The sequence below is a fragment of the Paroedura picta genome, chromosome 18, assembly GCF_049243985.1.
Source record: "Paroedura picta isolate Pp20150507F chromosome 18, Ppicta_v3.0, whole genome shotgun sequence".
NCBI classification, from domain to species: domain Eukaryota; kingdom Metazoa; phylum Chordata; class Lepidosauria; order Squamata; family Gekkonidae; genus Paroedura; species Paroedura picta.
In genome coordinates, this window is record NC_135386.1 from 13830314 (window position 1) to 13850812 (window position 20499).

General features: G+C 49.4%; 1 protein-coding gene across 3 annotated transcripts in view; it reads right to left on the minus strand.

The window, feature by feature from the left end:
- The window catches only part of AKAP13 (A-kinase anchoring protein 13), a 117186-nt gene extending 101558 nt beyond the window's left edge, over nucleotides 1-15628 (minus strand). For all 3 annotated transcript variants that reach the window (XM_077317444.1, XM_077317443.1, XM_077317441.1), the window contains exons 1-2: nucleotides 14414-15628; nucleotides 2075-2151 (exon numbers count right to left, since the gene is read on the minus strand). In XM_077317444.1, the coding sequence (XP_077173559.1) occupies nucleotides 2075-2151; nucleotides 14414-15398 (1062 nt within the window). In that variant the 5' untranslated portion in view covers nucleotides 15399-15628. The remainder of the gene's footprint in view (nucleotides 1-2074; nucleotides 2152-14413) is intronic.
- Nucleotides 15629-20499: the final 4871 nt, after the last annotated feature.

The window sequence follows — 20499 nt, forward strand, 5'->3', positions numbered from 1 at the left end:
TCATGTAAACACATTAAGCTACCTTGCCCCAAGTCAAAACAGGGACCTGTCAAGGTCAGCATGGTGTAGGAGAGGAGAGGAGAGGAGAGGAGAGGAGAGGAGAGGAGAGGAGAGGAGAGGAGAGGAGAGGAGAGGAGAGGAGAGGAGAGGAGAGGAGAGGAAAGGAGAGGAGAGCAGAGCAGAGCAGAGCAGAGGAGAGGAGAGGAGAGGAGAGGAGAGGAGAGGAGAGGAGAGGAGAGGAGAGGAGAGGAGAGGAGAGGAGAGGAGAGGAGAGGAGAGGAGAGGAGAGGAGAGGAGAGGAGAGGAGAGGAGAGGAGAGGAGAGGAGAGGAGAGGAGAGGAGAGGAGAGGAGAGGAGAGGAGAGACCATCCAGGCCATGTAGTCCAATCCCCTGCTCAATGCAGGATCAGTCTAAAGCATCCAGGATAAACATCTGTCCAACTGCTGCTTAAATACCACAAATGAGGGGGAGCTCCCCACCTCCTCAGGCAGCCCATTCCACGGCTGAACTACGCTGTCCCTGTGTGGAGTAGTGGTTAAGAGCGGCAGCTTCTAATCTGGTGAGCGGAGTTTGATTCCCTGCTCCTCCTCCACATGCAGCCAGCTGGGTGAACTTTAAAAAGCAACATTTTAGAAACCCTGCACTGCCCATCAAACCAGCAGTGGCCAGTGGGAAGCCTTGCTGGGCAAAAATACTGACCTGGCCCCTCCCCTTCCTAAAAACACTGGGCAGGCAAGAGGGAAGGTGCTGGCAGGGGCCACGGCCCCCTGCTATGACTGGAAACTGGCTGGGTGCTGCTGATAATCACAAGAGCAGCAAAACAGTGGCAGGTTCGTTAGGGCAACCCCGCAGGTATGCAGGAAAACGAGACGATGATTAATTTACAAAGGAAATGAAAAAAAACCCTGCAGTGATCGTGCGGCACAAAGGCAGCTGAGAGTCACTTAAAGGGGGGAGAGGCAGATAGGAAGACAGCCTGCTAACAGCACCCAGAATCCTTTGCAGCAGAACTGAACATGCAATCAGAATGACTACAACGCAGAAGAGAGGACCTGCTTCAAATGCACAATCCCTGGACACTTCAGTTAAAGGATTTCTGCTATTCAAAAGCATCTTCCTTGGATTCTAGAGAGCAGCTGCCCATCACAAGAGCGAGCTAGAGGGGCCAATGATCTTACTTGCAGGTACAGAATTGGTCCCCGCCCTTAAATCAGTACAGCTCCTTTTGCTGCCCTGCAAATGACTCGACAAGAATCGACAATTTATTTGCCTGCTTCATTTATTCCCTCAGTCCTTTCTCCCAACGGGGATGCAAGGCGGCCCCCGCCATTCTCCTCGCCTCCTTTTTGATCCTCACAACGACCCTGTGAGGTTGACTTAAGTGAGCCTCCATGGCAGAGCAGGGTCTTCGGGATCTTAGTCTCACCACACACCACACTGGCATAGATGCCAGATGCCTCACTGAGGTAACACGAGCCTGGCACCATTCCAGAACTTCCTCAAAGAATGTCAGAGATAAACTCTGGTATCACCCGCGGATCTGAATGCAACAAGACCTCACGCTTCCTCCAGGTATGATCTACAAACCCAAGGGCTGAGTCCGTAACGGAGAGACCCCTCCGACCACACACCTATCCCTTGAACCAGAGAGGCAGATCGGGCAGGCCAGAAGGAGCCTTTAAGCTACCAGCCGCCGATCCCCGATGGACTTTGCAAAGGAAATGAAAACCTATGGAAATAACTTGTTATGTTGCACAGTAAGAGCTTGACTGTGAGTCAAGTCGGGGCCGACTCTGGCCATTTTCCATTGACCTCTGTTGGGAAATGCTCATTTTCAGTCCTGCTCATGTGGTCGGGGCACCCGGATCTCTGTTAGAAGCTCTGCTCCCATACAGCAGTGAATTAACCAGCCTGGAGCCCAAGGGGGCTTGCTTTGAGAAAGGAGCATCAGGAACGAGAGAAGAGAACAAAAACAGAAGTTTTCCCCCCTCCTAACAAAGGAGGAAGACATCCATGACCTCAGCGAGTCACATGCCTTTCAAAAACCATGAAAAATAGTCGGGAAGAACTTACAGTGGCTTCCGAAGTGGCGTTCTCTGCCAGGCCTCGCAACAAATCCATCTCCTCTTCAGCTTTCACCTCCGGAGAGTCTGCAGAAACAGGAGGAGAAACAGTCATGTGGTGGTGAACAAATTTTGCCTCCTGCCTGATGTTGCTGAGGCATCTTTGTCCATCAAAACGGGGTGGATTTTTTTGTCCGCCAGTAATCCGACAAGCTTTCCCCACTCCCCCCTGCCTCAACATACAGCTGGGATCAATCCCCGCAACACAGCTGGTTTGTTTTATTTTTATGACATCCTCGTTTTCTTCCCTCCAGAAGAAAAGTAGAGAAACGCCAGGGGATGACAAGGAGATTCCAGGTAAGATGCAAACTGCCCCAACCTGTGGCCTTACTAGAATGTGGGAACTCCTGTGTTTCCCATCCATGAGCAAAAGTCACATGATACCTTTTGTTATGACTGCCAAAACACCACAAGACAGTATGTTTCACATTCACCAGAAATCTTCATCAGATTGGAAGTGCAGTAAAAAAACACACCCAACAACAACTATTCCTTTATTCGTCAATTCTTAACCTTTTTTCCCTAACAGAGACCCAAAGTGGCTCGCCTTTCTCCATTCAATCCCCACAACAGTCCTGCGAGGTAGGTTCTGCTGAGTTTTCTGGTTTTCTGGAGAAAACAGCTACTTTGGAGGAGCACTGGAGGAGCACCCTCACCCCCAAACCACTGTCCTCACCTTCCCATCAAACCCCACATCTTCCAAAAGCCAGGCCAGAATGGTCATAGAGAGATGGACTGCTACCTTCCTGCCCACCACATCTTCCAATGGCTAGGCCAGGCAGGGAAGGTTATGGGGGGTTGCATCCTTCCCATCCCTCATCTCCCAAAGGACAGGCTGGACAGATAAGGCTGTGGGGGGGGGGCTGTCTCCTTCTCATCCCCCCACATCTCAAAAGGGCCAGGCTGGGTGGGGAAGGCTGCTGGATCCCCCCAGGCCCCTGAGGAAAGGGAGGATGAGGGAAAACAAAGAGCACTCTGATGGTCAGCTGCAGGGCTATGGGAAGGTGTTTATTTATTTATTTATTTATTTATTTAGATTTATATGCCGCCCTCCCCGAAGGCTCAGGGAGCTCAGGTCTTGTTGAAGATGACTCTTCAGAGGAAAAACCTTGTTGGGAGCTCCTGGCTTCTCCCAAGCCTCAGCTGGATGAAAACTTAGCCCAGCTGGATGCTCAACAGGCAGAGAACTCTAGCCAGCAGGAGGGAATAGAGCTACAGACAAACAAGGATTAAGCTTTCAAAGTTGTTGCAGGAGCTCCTCATTCCTCTGCCCAACTTCCAGCTACAGCTCCTTGCCTTGTCAGCCCACCTGGCTCATCTGAGCCAATTAAGCAATGCCAGCTATGTGCTGGAAAAGAGCTCTAGTCTAAAATACACCACACCATTTTAGCAAGACAGTTGCTGACTGCAGAAGACTGTGAGTCATCAGAGTGAGGACTGCAAGGCTGCTGACAACCTATATTAACTTGAGGCTGGGAGACCTGAGTAGTGAACTGCTCCTTCTGCTGATGCCCTTGGACTGCCTGAACAAGCCCTTGACTCAGTAGTCTGGGCTAAGACAGTCATTGCATTCTGTCTGTCCCTTGGCATTTTGTTTTTGAAACACTGATTCTCTCTGCCAGCTTGTCTGCATTTCCTTCCAGCAGAGAGCTGAAACCTGAGACCCACACAGGAGGCAAAGGAAGCAGTGCAGCTGGCTTCCCTCCCTTGCCTGGGGGAGATGGAGGGTGGGAAGAGGTTGAGGATGGGGCACTTTACCAGCATGAGGGCCTTCCAGAGAGGCCAGCACCTCTTCCACCTGGCAAGCAGCAGATCAAAGGAAGAAGAGGACAGATAAGCCCCATGATTGGCTCTCATTGGAAGAGTCCTCCCTCCCTCTTGGCACACTCCCACAGAGGGCCAATCACGTAAGGAGCAAGTTGTCTTCACGCAACTTCAACTTTATAATGTTTAGTGATAGTGAGGTAGGCACTACCATATTTCCTGGTTTTGTGGTATGTGAAAGTTAAAAGACCACTTAAAATTTGCACAATTCTGCACTAGTCTGATGGAATAAGGCAACCTGAGCAAGGATTCTCCCATGGATACAAATTCCAGTGGAGTATTTAAGTTAGCCTGTTGCAGGAAGAAAGAATAAATCTTTCAAAGATCACAGAACGGTGTGTGTTTTTTGCTTCCGCATGAGGAAATCAGAGCTGCAACTTCTCTGAAGACATGTATCAGACCCCAGAGGGCCTAAAGAAGTCCACAGGGTGCAAAGCAGGATAATCAGTGGTCAAGCATTCCAAGGCTATCTCCAAGCCACTGGCTTTGCTTCCATAGTGGAGTCACAGAAAGGGAATTTTGGAAAGAATACAGGAAACCACTTTATACCAGTGACCTAGCAAGTTCAGCGCAGCTTACTGTGACTGGCAGCAGATCTACAATGCCTTTGGTCAACATATTTCACATCACCAATTACCCAGTCCTCGAAACTGGAGAGCTTGGGGACTGAAATTTGGATCTAGTGCCTGCAAAATGATAGCTCTAGTGTTCATACATTCCATCTAAACATCCGGAAGAAGTTCCTGATAGTTTGAGCCGTTTCTCAGTGGAACAGGCTTCCTCAGGAGGTGGTGGGTTCTCCATCTTTGGAGATTTTTCAACAGAGGCTGGAGAGCCATCTGATGGAGAGGCTGATTCTGTGAAGGGAAAGGGGGGGCAAGTTACAGTAGATAAGTGATTGGGATGTGAGTGTCCTGCATAGTGCGGGGCGTTGGACTAGATGACCCATGAGGTCCCTTCCAACTCTATGATTCTATGATCAGAAGAAGTTATCTATTTTTTCCAGCTGCTGACATATCCTAATTTTCAGCCGTACACAATGATCAACTAGTTAAATACTACTGTTGAGTTATCAGCAGGGACAGCTCTGTCCTAAAGTAGAGAGATGGTCGTTTGAGATATGGGCAAAGTTCATGCTCCCTTCCTGGGGTTGCCCAGGTTAAGGCAAATGATCTCAAACACACACGCAGTTAACAAGCACTTGACAAGAAAGGGACAGCACAATTCAACAAAACTAATCGCAGGCTGTATTTAGATAAGATTGAACCGATAAGAGAGTAGTGCTAATTTGATGCTTTAAAAGTTTACTTAGCATCAGTTTAAATTAATTCCAGCAAAGGATGTGTGTGTGTTGACAAGTGCCACCAATTAAATAAAACCTATGATTTAATTAATTTTTAATTAATTAAAAACCTATGGTTTTAACAATGACTTTGTACAAGAGCAATATTTTACCAAGCACTTGGGCTATCTCTCCTGCCCAGCCTGCTGATTATTTGCTTGCTAGGATGATACAATAATACATATAAAAATAGTACATATAAATCTTAGCGAAATAATAATAATAATAATAATAATAATAATAATAATAATAATAATAATAATAATAATAATAATAATAATAATAATAATAATAATAGTGTGCAGATCTCGGTTTTAAAAAGCCTAATCAAGCTAGATTACGATCTCTCTCTCTCTCTCTCTCTCTCTCTCTCTCTCTCTCTTTATCTCTCTATCTAATGCTGATGTGTGTTTTTTGTCTGCATTTAATGTTTGTAAGCTGCTTTGGATCCGGGACAAATTATTTTTCAAAAATACATGATTCAATATCAAAGATGGGGGCCTCATAGAATGCATAAAGTCATCTTAGCCTGTGGCGGACCCTTGCTCTCCAACGTTCATGGACCCTGAGGCCTTTCACCTGGGGATGTTGGCAAACGAACCTGGGACCTTGTACGTGCAAGGCAGGTGCTCTGGCAATGAGCCAACACCTTGTTGCGACAGCTCGGATTGCGGAAAGTCCTCTGCCTGGCAACCAAACGGATGCCTCTTCCAAGAAGATCTCTTTAAGTTTCTGCTGTTTTATTATTTATCCAGCCTCACTCAGAAGGTGAGGACTCTCCATTTGGACCATCTCTCCTGTCTAACCTGGAATCATAGAATCATAGAGTTGGAAGGGACCTCCTGGGTCATCTAGTCCAACCCTCTGCACTATGCAGGACACTCACATCCCAATTGCTCATCTACTGTAACCTGATGATTATTTGTTTGCTAGGATGATATAATAATACTAGTAATCAAGCCCGCTGTAATTAAAAAACCGCGGGCGCTAGGCAAGGGAGCCCCCGGCAGTCGCGCTCCGCGCCGCTGCCGGGGGGCTCCCTCGGCCGGCGGCCTGACACGGCGAGAGGCGCTTTGCGCCTCTCCCCACGTCAGGGCGCCGGGCAGGGAGCCCCCGGCAGCCGCGCAGAGCTGCTAGGGGCTCCGTTGCCGGAGGCCTGACACGTCGGAGGCACTTCACGCCTCCTGCCGTGTCAGGCCCGCCGGCAAGGGAGCAACTGCGAGCGCGCTCCGCGTGGCTCGCAGTTGCTTCCTTGTCAGCAGGGCAGGAATCGGCCAGGCCAATCAGCAGGTGTTTCGCTTCGTGCTTCTCGCCTGCCGATTGGCCTGGCCGATGGTCTGTCCAGAGGAAGGGGCCAATCAGGCCCCTTCCTCATCACGGACAAAGCCTGCCCTAACACCTCCCACCAAGCCCTTAGTGCATTATTTAGTCCGCGGCGCCGCGGGCGTGTTAAGGATAGTGTGCTCATCCCTGTATTTAAAAAAGGCTAATCAAACTAGAATACCACAAATTGTTTTTTTAATCAATTTTTTAATTGTTATTTGTTCTTATAAAAAGCATTTACAGAAAAATAAAAAACAAAAAAGCGACCAGCTGATAAGTATCATCAATACACGTATATCATACTTAATGTAGTCTGATATTATCTCAAGAGATATATAGTCAGTTCCCATTACATATTGGTCCTAATCTAACAGTTACTGCTGTCTTTCTTAAGAAAGTCCAAATAATCACTCCACTGCTCATCATATTCTTCCGGAGATCTCTTCTTAACCATGTTAGTGAGTCTTGCCATTTTTGCTAAGTCCGCTAATTTATCAAGCCATGTAGAAATAGTTGGAGTCTCAGTCGTCTTCCAGTGCTTCGCCCACACCAACCGTGCCGCCGTAGTTGCATGGAAGAAGAGGATTCTAGAGGAAGTTGGTAAAGCACTTGGGTGGAAGCTTAGCAACATAGATTCAGGCTTCATTGGGTATCGCATTTTAAATATTTCCTGTAACACCATATGTATTTTAACCCAATACTTTTTTGCTTTCTCACAATTCCACCACATGTGATAAAAAGAACCTACTGCTTTATGACATTTCCAACATTTATTATCAAACCTATCTGAGATTTTTGCAATGACCTTTGGAGTAATATACCATCTATAAAACATCTTATACCAGTTTTCCCTTAAAATTTGGCAGTTGGTTTGTTTAGGAATTTTGATCCAAACTCATTCCCATTCCTCCATATCAATTATGGAGCCCAGGTTTTGCATCCATTTAATCATACAATTCTTTACTTGTTCTAACTCAGTCTCATATTTCAAAAGAAGTTTATAGATCTGGCCCTGTAGGTGTGGTTTTTTGAGCAATAACATGTTTTCAAAATCACTAAGAGGCGAGTTTTTGTCCACTCGAATCTCAAAGTCTGTTTTTAATCTAACTTTCAGTTGGTTATACTCCATCCATCGTAGCTCATATCCTTCTTTGTTTAATTCTTGCAGACTCTTGAGCTCACCTGTTCTCGTTAACAAATCCTTGTACATTGGGCATGTTATTCTTTTTTGCTGCTGTCTGGAAAAATACGCCTCTATTGGCGATTTCAGTATATATGATGAGGAGCAAAGTCTTGTTTTGTATTTATTCCAGATCTTTAGAAGGGATCTTGTCCAGAAGTTGACCTTAGGTTTTTCCTTTCCTTTTGTTTTCAAAGAGGGCCAGAGCATTTCATGGAGGCTTTGCTTACTATCTACCTTTTCCAGCACCAAATCTCTTGTCATTGGATCAATTATCCAGTCTGCCACTGCTGTCAGTGTTGCCGCATGTAGGTATAATTTTAGATTTGGGACGCCCTGTCCCCCTCTCTTCTTGTCATCTTGTAGGATTTTAAAGGCAATTCTTGGCCTCTTATAGTTCCAAATGAACTTATTTATTTCAGACTGCCATTTATTTACCACAGAGTCGTTAATATCTATTGGCAGAGTTTGAAAGAGGAAGTTAAATTTTGGTAATATTGACATTTTTACTTTGGCCATTCTTGCTGACCACGAAAGGTTCAAGCTGTTCCACTTCTTAATGTCCTGTTGGATTTGTGACCAGAGCTCCCCGTAGTTGTTAGCAAACAAGGTATCAGAGCGATTTCCAATTTGGACTCCTAGATATTTGACCTTTTTAGGGTTAATCTCACACCTTAGTGCCCTTTTGATTATCTCTATATTCAAGTCTGACATGCCAAGTAGCATAACCTTGGTTTTAGAGAGATTTATCTTGTATCCAGAGTGTTTCCCAAAAGTGTTTATCTCTTCGAACAACAATTCTAAGGTGGTGCTTGGATTAGTTAATACACAAACAACATCATCAGCATAGCTTTTAAATTTAAATTCTTCTCCCGCAATCGTAAGTCCCGAGAGCTTTGCGTTTGCTCAAATTTTACTAGCTAGTGACTCCAATACCAGGTTAAATAGTAGGGGGGATAGCGGACATCCTTGTCTGGTTCCCTTCCCAATTTGGATAGGGTCTTTAGTTAACATTCCATTAACCAAGATTCTTGCCTCTTGCTTTGAGTATACATGCTTAATTAGGTTCCAAAAATTGTCCCCAGAATACCACAAATTATTGATGCTTATAAAACATGCTCTCCTTTGACCTTCGGCATCCTCCCCCATCCGAGCTAAATGGCCCCGTACATCAGCATCCTAACTAACCCAAATCTCTGTAGAGTCATTCCACCAGCAAAGTTTAATGTAATGCCATCTGTACTCCTGGAAGGAAGATTTCAAGGGATGACCCCTGAAGGTAGACTATCTCCATGGGGGTTTAGCGAGTCCTTAGTTCACATGACCTTTTACTGTGCCTTTTATGACCCTCAACATGAATTTTACATGGAGAATTGTTTTAACCAAGAACACTAATACCTCTGATTTAATTACTTCATAGTAGAAGAAGAAGAGTTGGTTCTTACATGCCGCTTTTCTCTACCTGAAGGAGTCTCAAAGTGGCTTACAGTCACCTTCCCTTTCCTCTCCCCACAACAGACACCCTGTGAGGTGGGTGAGGCTGAGAGAGCCATGAGATTACTGAAGAAGAAGAAGAGTTGGTTCTTACATGCCGCTTTTCTCTACCTGAAGGAGCTTCAAAGTGGCTTTCAGTCACCTTCCCTTTCCTCTCCCCACAACAGACACCCTGTGAGGTGGGTGAGGCTGAGAGAACCATGAGATTACTGAAGAAGAAGAAGAGTTGGTTCTTAGATGCCACTTTTCTGTACCCAAAGGAGTCTCAAAGCGGCTTACAGTTGCCTTCCCTTTCCTCTCCCCACAATGGATACCCTGTGAGGTGGGTGAGGCTGAGAGAGCCCTAATATTACTGAAGAAGAAGAGTTGGTTCTTACATGCCACTTTTCTCTACCTGAAGGAGTCTCAAAGTGGCTTACAGTCACCTTCCCTTTCCTCTCCCCACAACAGACACCCTGTGAGGTGGGCGAGGCTGAGAGAGCCATGAGATTACTGAAGAAGAAGAAGAGTTGGTTCTTACATGCCACTTTTCTCTACCTGAAGGAGTCTCAAAGTGGCTTACAGTCACCTTCCCTGAGGCTGAGAGAGCCCTGATATTATTGCTTGGTCAAAATAGCTTTATCAGGACTGTGACGAGCCCAAGGTCACTCAGCTGGCTGTATGTGGAGGAGTGGGGAATCAAACCCGGCTCACCAACAGGTTGACCAACAGGTAGGACGTGTTGGATGGGGTGAAAGACCAGGGGAAATGACCATGTCCTCCTAGCATTCCTTTTGAGATGGGGGTCCAAGGAAGTTCATAGCCAGATGTACATGTTAAACATTTGTAGCGGGGACTTTAATAAACTCAGAGACATGATGGGAGTCATCCCTTGGACCAGAATGCTGGAAGTGAAAGGAGCAAGTCTCTCCTTAAACAAGAGCTATTGCACGGTCAAGCCATGACTATTCCAGCAAGACGCAAACATGGTAAGGGATCCAAGAAGCCTATTTGGATAAACAGAGAACTTCAGGAGGAGTTAAGGAAGAAAAAGGAAATGTTCAAGAAATGGAGAGAAGGACAGACCTCTAAAGAAGAGCATCGGCAGGTTACTAGGCACAGTGAGATCGCAGACCACACCTGGAGGTTGGTAACCCCAAGAAGCCTGTTTCCCATTGCACCGCCCAAAATGTTGTCAGGCAAAGCAACAGTTGCAAAGGCTTCACAGAAGGACTGGAGGTGACCACAAATCCTCTCTCGTGTGGCAAAAGAGCTGCCAGAAGAGGGTTCTGTGTTTGTTTTTGCCGCCCAGCGGTTGCTCCTTTGCAGACACAAAACTTGGGGGGGGGGGGGAGGCACAAAGCATGCCTTGGCATACAAGGACACCCTCGGCTCTAGCTCAGAACAAACAACCCAAACGTGCTTGGCAAGAGGTGCTGACCACAAAGACACACACAGAAGCCACACGGATCTCATACCAGGTTTGTTTTTTTTCCGGGGGGGGGGGGGGTATGAGCAAAACTTCAAAAGGTGGGAAAAGATGGGGAAATGCCATTTATTCCACCTTTACAAAAGGCCCTGCCATTTATATTGAAACAGGTGTGATCAAGAGGACAGAGCACCTTTCCTAGGACGAAAAAAGAAAAAAGAACTGAGGAGGAGGAGGACTTGGTTCTTATATGCCGCTTTTCTCTACCCGAAGGAGTCTCAAAGCGGCTTCCAATTGCCTTCCCTTCCTCTCCCCACAACAGACACCCTGTGAGGGAGGGGAGACTGAGAGAGCCCTGAGATTACTGCTCGGTCAGAACAGCTGTATCAGTGCTGTGGCAAGCCCAAGGCAAGCTGGCAGGGGCTCATGGGAATTGTAGTTCATGAACATCTGGAGGGCCGCAGTTGCTCAACCCTGCTAAAGGACAGTTCAGTTAGGCTGGTATAACCAGACACCGAAGGACCAACGATATTGTATTTGTGGTCAAGTAGTTGTGGAAGATCTCCCACATTATATTCTCAAAGGCCATTTTAAGCTGTATCAACAGGGGCATCACATCAAAATCACAAGATGTCATAGTCCCATTGTATACGGCACTGGTCAGACCACACCTGGAGTACTGTGTGCAGTTCTGGAGGCCTCACTTCAAGAAGGACGTAGATAAAATTGAAAGGGTACAGAGGAGAGCGACGAAGATGATCTGGGGCCAAAGGACCAAGCCCTATGAAGATAGGTTGAGGGACTTGGGAATGTTCAGCCTGGAGAAAAGGAGGTTGAGAGGGGACATGATAGGCCTCTTTAAGTATTTGAAAGGTTGTCACTTGGAGGAGGGCAGGATGCTGTTTCCGTTGGCTGCAGAGGAGAGGACACGCAGTAATGGGTTTAAACTACAAGTACAACGATACAGGCTAGATATCCCTCGTGCAACGTTCCAAGTAGGGAAAGCGATGTATAAATGCAAAGCTGTCTCCATTCCAGCTGTCTTTTGCCTCCATTCCAGGTGTCTTTTGCCTGCAAACCACACTTGCTCCCCCCCCCCAGGGACACCTGCTACTGACCACCTCCCATGTCCCCCCGCCCACGAACTGACCTTTCTAGCAACGAACATGCCTCATCTGTGTTCTGACCGGTAGCAGCCCAAAAGTCACCTGTGGTTTGCAGCCCACAATTCAAAGGAACCAAACCTGATTCAAAACGTCCCCCTGTTTTTAGCTCCAGCATCAAACGTATGGCAGGTACTCTCCAGGAAGTACATCTAATTACAGGTTCTGTGCCGGGCTGTTTTCGCTCACGGCTTCCTGCACTTTGTAACCGACCGTCCCACAAAGAAGCTGTCCTTTTGCGCCGAAATTCTTCCTCTCTGTTCTGCTTCCAATACAGCCCTACCACGTGGGTAAAGCCCCCAATCCGTGGGTCCCTCAAAGGAGCCAGAGCTTCAAAACCCGGGACACTGTGACCCTCTCACTGATCTCTGCACACAGCCTGACAAGCCAGATTTTAATTACATCCAAAGCCCTGGGACGTCATTTCTTTCCGTCACCAGCTGCTGTTCATCTGTGGCACCTTCCTCCACCCCCCACAGGGAAATGGGTGGGGTGGGGTGGAAGTCTTGATCTTTAAAAGAAAGCACAGCGAAGCAGTGGGGGACCAACAGGCCCGACAGCCACTCCCAGGCTACTGAAATATCAAACCACAATATAGCACAAAGCTAAAATGGAGTTCGTTAAATGCTGATTCATTTCGAGGCGAGTCCAGCCACCGCAGCCAAGCAAGCTGTCCGGGCTGAGTGGAGCCCTTTCCAATCCTGCGCCTGGACAGAGGCAAACAAGGCCGTCAGACCCCAAGCAATTACTCAGACAAGTCAGCCCCCTTGCCTCTTTCCCCTGTTCAGGCAGCGGGGGGGTGGGACGAGGGACTCTCAGGTTTTTGTGCACACACGCATAAAAAGCATCCCGAAGTTTTAAATTTTGCTGCCAGTCTGGTGTGTGCAGAGGGAGAGGGGCTGTCCCGAGATTATGGGGGAAGGGAGGAGAACCTGCCACACCATCGATGTCTCTGAGGTCCAAAGACTTAATAGCAGCAGGGGAGAGAGAGAAAGGGATTGAGATTTGCTGTTTACATTTTAATAGCCAGTCTGAACAGGTGGGGCCCGTACAAAGTGTACAAAGCCGGCCTCAAGCTACCATTAAGGGTCAGCTAGATTGGAAAGAAACCTCCTCTCTCTCCTTCGCCCCCCCCCCCACTCATAACCTTTCAAATAATAATGTTAAAAGGTAATCATAATGCGTTCGACAACCTCCGGCAGAAGGAGGTGCAAAAAATGGTTTAATAAAGGCGTCCAACCGGTCCGTCCTGATGCTGTCAAGTCCTCTCCCATCAGCTCAGCTCCGCAGCCGAAATCCCGTCTCCCCACCCCTCGGTTTTGCCAAGTCAGAGAGGAAGGCCCAGATCTCAGCAAGCGCTTTGAGTTCTTTCCGGAGAAAGTTGCCCCTCTGCTCAGCGTTAGGACTTTGGAAATGCAAACAGGGGGCGGGTGGGGGAAGAGCTCTCCCCTTCTCGTTCTCCATGTGAATGACCTAAAAGCACGGCTTTGGAACCGGGCTGGCTCATTTTGGAAGGACGCTTTTAGAACTTGGGCAGCTGATGCGTGCGGGTGGGAGGGGGTAGGGGGGAGGTTTAGACACTGCCCGGCTGTGTTCTCCACCGTCCCAAGCGAGCGGCCGAGAAAGCAGCCCGGCTGACTCATGAGCTGGTCCGAGCACCTGTTGCAGGACAAAAGCCACCAAAAACAAGCGTTCTAGAAACTTAAGCCTCTTCCACAGCGCTGAGTTTACAATGTCCCTTGGCTCAGCGTCCTCCAAAGAGGCCAATGAATGGACACGGTTGGGGAAGGGGGAGGGAATGCAGCTTTAAAAAGGAAATGGCGTCAGCCTCTCCAAGGAGCCGGTCTCACATATGCGGCTGCTGGAGCCGACCACGCTGAGCCAGCCTAATGCCCATAAACAAGGCCCAGAATCATAGAATCGTAGAGCTGGAAGGGAACTATGGGGTCATCTAGTCCAAACCCCTGCACTATGCAGGACACTCACAACTACCTGCCACTCACAGTGACCCCAATTTCATCCCCAAGTGATCCCACCCCCACCAAAAATCTCCAGAATTCAGCCTGGCCTGGGGTCAACAAGCAAGCTCCTGTCTCCCCAACACATCCCACACGTCCCCAAATTGTCACTTGGGCAAAGAGGCCTTGTTTTGGCCCTTGGCACACTTACCCTGCATGAATTTGCTTAGGGAAGCAAAGCAAAGCATATACCCCCTTGATTGGTCCAGAAAACCAAAGAAAGAAAGAAAGAAAGAAAGAAAGAAAGAAAGAAAGAAAGAAAGAAAGAAAGAAAGAAAGAAAGAAAGAAAGAAAGAAAGAAAGAAAGAAAGAAAGAAAGAAAGAAAGAAAGAAAGAAAGAGAGAGAGAGAGGGAGGGAGGGAGGGAGGGAGGGAGGGAGGGAGGGAGGGAGGGGGAAGGGAGGGAGGGAAGGAAGGAAGGAAGGAAGGAAGGAAGGAAGGAAGGAAGGAAGGAAGGAAGGAAGGAAGGAAGGAAGGAAGGAAGGAAGGAAGGAAGGAAGGCAGGCAGGCCTGTCTGGCACAGAACTCGTTTACTTACCCCTACCAGGAGAGGGTCTTGCTTCCTCCAGGTCTGCAGTCTTCTCCATCAATCCACCAGCGTGTGAACTTAAATCCATTTCCCCATGAGAGAGGGGGTCAGCATCCGTTGTGTGCTGCTCACCAGACCCGGATTCCACAAGAAGGGGAGTTCCTATGGGCTTTCCAGTTCCAGGTCCCAAGGAATCCTGTGGCAACGTCACTTGACTGGGGCTTCCTGCCATCTTGCCAAGAAAGGCAACATTCCCAGCCTGGACAGAGTCTTTCGCCCCTGCTTTTTCCACGGGGGTCGAAGCTGACAGTGGCGGAAGGTGGGATTCCTGCTCAGCCTCCTTTTTGCTCTCGATGGGCTGAGCCGTCCCTTCTAGCGGGGCAGTTTCAGGCCAAAGAACCTCCTCGCAGGCCCCAAAGACCCCTTCGGGGCCGGAGTCACAGTCCCCCTGGGGCTCTTCGGCGATTGGCTGAAGCAACAGCCTGGGGGACACATTCCCCACCTCTTCCCCGGTGCGAGGAAACTCAGCCGGTGGAGAGAGCTCACCGATGACCAGAGGGGTGTCTATGAAGAAGGAACTTCCACCAAGTGGAGAGCTGGCCTTCAGGTCGGGGCCGGGATCTGGCTCTTGGCTCAGCATGGGGACAGGAGGACAAGGAGCCCCATCGGCACCCGCAGAGGTGCCCTCCAGCAGTGCAGGCCCTTGCAAGCCACCCGCGGCGGCACCCGCTTTTACATTCTCATCCGCCTCCGGGCCGCAGGTTCCCCCCTCTAATCCAGGCTCGGTGTTACCAGGGCTCGGTCGGAGCTCCTCGCTCGGATCACGGGGAGGAGATTGTGCAAGAGCCTCCAATGCCGGGGCCTGGGGAAAACACTCCTCCTCGCCAGGCAGCTCCTGCCCCAGTTTGCTAGAAGTCGGCTGCGAGGAAGAGCCGTCGTCCTTGTCCTTTCCCGGGGGGGTCCGCAGGCAGGCACGTCCCTGCTGGCAGCTCATCAGGCAGAGGGCTCCCCTGTTCGGCGTCTGCCGTCAGCTGCGTGGCTGCCTCTGCGGCAACTTCCTGGTTTTGTTTAGGTTCTTCATGATGAATAGCAGAGGGTGTGCCCATGAAATTATCCTGCACACGCTCCGTGCCCTCGCTGCACAAAGGTAGGGCCGGGGCCTCTGGGCGTGGAGATGCCTCCTGGCCAGCAGGGGCCGCTGTGGCATCAACAACCTGAGCGACGATCCGCTGAGCTTGTAGGATCACCTCCTCCAGCAAGGCAGAGGCCACGGCCAGGATTGCGTCCGGGCTTTGGCTAGGCCCGTCCCGCTCGAGCTCTAGGCTTTTAGGGGGCTCTTCTTTGGGAGGGGAAGACGCTGCGGGGCTCGGACGGGTTGGAACTAGCTCACGTACAAATGCAGGGCTGGTCATCAATTCAAAAGACCGACCGGATTCCTCTTTTTTGTGTGTGTGCTGATGGAGGCTGGCCAGATCAGCACTTCCTCCAGAGCCACGGCCGGGAGTTTCGCTTCCTGCAGCTGCTCTCTTGAAGGTTATCTGCTCGCCTTGCCAGCTACCCTGAGACTCTTCTGCCCTATTGCTGCTGGCACAACCAGCCTCCCCGTCATTCCTGCTGGCATCCACATCGGCACTCGGATTCTCGTTCTGCACACCGGTCCTCAAATCCGCGACGGCCATCCCAGCATCCCTAATCGCCGCTGGCTGCTCCTTGGCATCTGTCTCCAAAAGACGGCCGCATTTGGGGGCGACGTTCATTGCCACGGCTTCTGTTTCCGGACTTGGAGCCGAGTTCTGCGCTTCCTCCGCTGGGAGCTTGGGAGCCTCCAGAAATGCTGGGCCATCGGTCTGAAGGCCTGCAGCCACTGGCCCGCAACGTCCAGACCCAATGGGGCCAGCGTTTGTGTCCATTCCTGAGTCCCCGTCGTTTTGAGGGGCCCCTGGCTGCTCCAGTACATCCTCCCCATCTCTGCAGACATCGGCATGGCAGGCTGCAGCGAGGTCCGTCCGCATGGCTGTGGCTACGTCCGCAGCTTGCGATTCACAGGGATTCCTGTCCCTCTCTCTGTCCTCCACACCCTGCTGGATCGCGGCAGAGCTGTCCGTAGTCCCCGTGCAGCTCTTGCATTCAGTTTGCCCCATACCTGCATCACAGGAAGTGGGCAGCTCACAGCTCCGTCCAATGGTTCTTCCTTCGACCGCTTCTACTTCCTGGCGAAAATGACTCTCTTCACCCAGGTCGCCTTTGCCCAGCCCCGGATCAGGGGAGTTCATCCCAGTTCCCTTTTGCTCCTCTCCGGCACACGGGAGATCCACAGTACCCTCGAGCCTGGCCCCTGAGCCGAGCTCGCTGTCACTGGTATCCGGTATTACTCCAGTATTTACAGCACAGGAGGGCTCCTCCTCTTCCTCTTTCTGAAGCAAGCCGGCTTTGTTTTGATTGTGGGGAAGAGATTCCGGTTCTTCTGCACACAGCGGGCTGCCCAAACCTTGCAGCGTGCTCAGGTGCTCCTCCGGTTCCCCACAGCCCTCCTCTCGGGGGCAGGCAGGGAGCAAGGTTGGCATCGCATCGAGATTCGGCAAGGCAGATGGGCCTGCCCTGTTTCCGTCTTCGGTCTCCTGGTTTGGAGCGGCTTCGGGGCCTCCTGACTTGGTGTTTGAACAGCAGCCTTTGAAAACGCCCTTTGGCAGAGGATGTGGGTGTCCGCTCGCACACTGGAAGAAGCAAAAGGTAGAGAGAGGTTAAGTTTATTTTGCGATGTGTCACACTCTGCAGGCACACACGTTTGCAGATAATGCTTAAAAAAAATCCTACAATACTTAGGTCAAGAGACAGAAAAAGCCAACCAGCAATAAAAGGCTGGATATTGTTTAAGATAATCCACACACACTTCCCAGTTTATTCCCTAATGGACCCAGAATGGCTCACAACATTCCATTTTTCACAACAACCCTGTGAGGTAGGCTAGGCAACGAGGTGGGCCAACAGCAACTGGTTTCTTAAAAGCAGTCTGGTTTTATTCATCCAGCAAGACATTTGGTTGAGGCCAGGCTGTGAAAGATCTTGAATCCATACTCAGGATGCCCTCAACACCTAGGGCAGGAGAAGTCCCCCTGCCTGACCCCCGAGGCCACTAGGCAGTGCGTGTGCAGGAAGGGCCACGGCAAACAGCCTGAGCAAGGAAAAATATAGATTGACAACAGCAAAACCGATAAAACAGCAATACACTCAAAGACCTGACTTGGGGCTAGAAGTACTTCAACTAAAAATTCAGGAATCCAGGCCGTAATATCAGGGGAATGATCGTTTAATGGATATCGAAATGCACTTTCCTTATTTAATCTTTGGAATGCTATAAATGGGGAAAGACTTCTAGGTCCACCAACAAATGCTCGCCTCGGTAGCTAAGCAGAAAAGTCCATCTCCAGGGGCAGCGTGACTCTGAAGGTTCAGCACCTACGGAGGGCTATCAGAAGAGGGCAGGTCCCTTAGCACCTTGCAGAAGAGGGCAGGTCCCTTAGCACCTTGCTTGCAGCATTCCCCAGGGGAATTGGGCAAGTAGTTGTGAATTTCCTGCATTCTGCAGGGGGGGGTGGACTAGATGGCCGTGGAGTTCCCTTCCAACTCTGATAATTCTATGATTCCATGATTCTCAGGATGCTGAATTTACATTCAGCTCCTCCATCCTGTGTTTGAGGTACACTTGGCATGCTCCCACAGAGACCACTGACTCTAACATCTGGAAGAAGTTCCTGACAGTAAGAGCGGCTTCTCAGTGGAACAGGCTTCCTCAGGAGGTGGTGGGTTCTCCATCTTTGGAGATTTTTAAGCAGAGGCTAGATAGCCATCTGACAGAGAGGCTGATTCTGTGGAGGTTCAAGGGGGTGGCAGGTTACAGTGGATGAGCGACAGGGATGTGAGTGTCCTGCATAGTGCAGGGGGTTGGACTAGATGACCCCGGAGGTCTCTTCCATGTCTATGATTCTATGACTTTGAAAATCTGTCCTGGCTTCTTTTCAGGGATGAGTTGTGTCTTTCCTCAAATACTTGCACAAGTGGGCCCATTCCAATGGAGCCCCAGCTGCCTGATAACGGAGCAGCAAAGAGCACAGAGACAGAGAGAGACTTGGGCTGGCTCCCAGCCAGCAGGGAAAGCAGACGCAGACAGAAGGGACACTTGTTCTGGAACAAGCAAGTGTTTCAGAAATGGGGAGGGGGGGAGACAACAGCAGAGAGAGAGAGAGAGAGAGAGAGAGAGAGAGAGAATGGACCTCTCTCCACCCTTTCGGTGAAGACTCTTGGCAGCCAGAGGCTCCAAAGAACAGGCCCCCTTCCAGAGGAAGCCGACAGCCTCTTCACTGACCCTATATGAACTGAAATTAAAGTAATTGCAAGGCCAGGGTCCACATTCAAATCTGATTAGATGTGAAGCAAACCAGGCCTCCAGTGAGGGTCATCTGAACAGAGCACTTTCGCTGTACCCGTTCGGGGTTTGTGCTATCAATAACAAGGGCTGCAGAGAGAGAGAAAGAGAGAGAGAGAGACCATGTTTTACCAACAACTGACAGCCGGTTGGAGTGCCAAGCGATTTTTGCAAATGGATTGAAATAATTAAATGCACACCCATCGATATCTCTGACGCTGCTTTAGGAAGTGGGACCCAAGCACCTGCTGAAATAGGAGCCACTTTGAGGGCAAGGGTGAGGGATGCTGAAGGGGGGGGGGCACACCAAAGCACAAGCTGATCTGCTGATCTTCCAGTTTCTAGTCACCCATATTTTAATCCCATTCACGCACAAACACAAGTGGTCTACGAGGGCAATGTAGATAGATTGTCTATCTGCATCCATACGTCCTCACTAGAGCGACATCCGATTCCACCCTAAGGATGGGGGTGAATTTAAATGTCTGGAGGAGGGCCTGGGGCTCAGTGGTAGAGCAGCTGCTTGGCATGCAGAAGGTCCCCGGTTCAATCCCCGCCATCTCCAGCTGAAACGACTGGGAAAGCCCTCTGTCCAAGACTTCGGAGAGCTACCACCAGTCTGACAATATGAACCTTGATGGACTGAGGGTCAATAGATAGATTAGATTTATTGAAATATGGCTCCAAACCAGCTTCAAAATCCACACGACTTACAAAACCATAATCCAGCTAATCATGGCAATGTACGAAAATTGTCCAACAATAAAAACACTTAAAACATTATAAAACTATAAAGACGTGTCACAATTACCTATGGCAAACTTCCAGTAAACACAGTTTTGTCGTACTTTGCATGCCATGACACAGCATTTGGATATTTGTTTGGTGACCCAGGAAGGAGGCTCTCAATTTTCCCTTCCTCAGGGTCACCGGGAGTCTGGGACAAAGAAGGGGGGGTTGATGATTTTATTTTGAATGTCCACATAAAGTCAAAATCTGAAAAGGACATGCCTGATGGTCTCCAATTTTCCACCTCCACATATACAGGTCCTCTCTGCTTTTGGAGTATTTTTATAGGGCCCCTCAAGCAACCCAAATCAACAGAATCATTGATTCATAGTTGGAAGGTCCCTCCGGGGTCATCTAGTCCAACCCCCTGCACTATGCATGTGTACCCCCCCCCAAAAAAAATTCAGGCTGTTTCAGGGTCAGGAGGGACCCCATTTCAGACTGTTTAAAACTCATCCGAAACAGCTGTTTTGGATTCGGGGCTGACCGAATCATTTCGGAGCTCTCCCTGGTCCAATCTTCTTGAAACTTGGGGGGGGGGAGGTGTCTTTAGAGAAGAGGTTCCTGGAGCTACACCAAAAGTTTAGAGCCTCTAACTCAACCCTCCCCCTCCGTAGGTGTCAAAGAGGACAGGAAAATTCCCATTGACATTAATGACGCCACTGAGATTCAAGACTGGGCTTGCCCCCTCTTGGTCCACCAACATATCCCACCCTGGGTCCAACCGCAGAGTCCACGTTCTAAGTGTTCACTGGGCTCACCACATCCTTCACGGCCTCTAGTCTCAAACCCACCCTGCTGCAAAAAAAAAAAAAGTCAAGGTGTGTTGGGAGAAACAAACAATCACAGGCAAACGGCACATGGAGACAACCTCTTCCCTCAC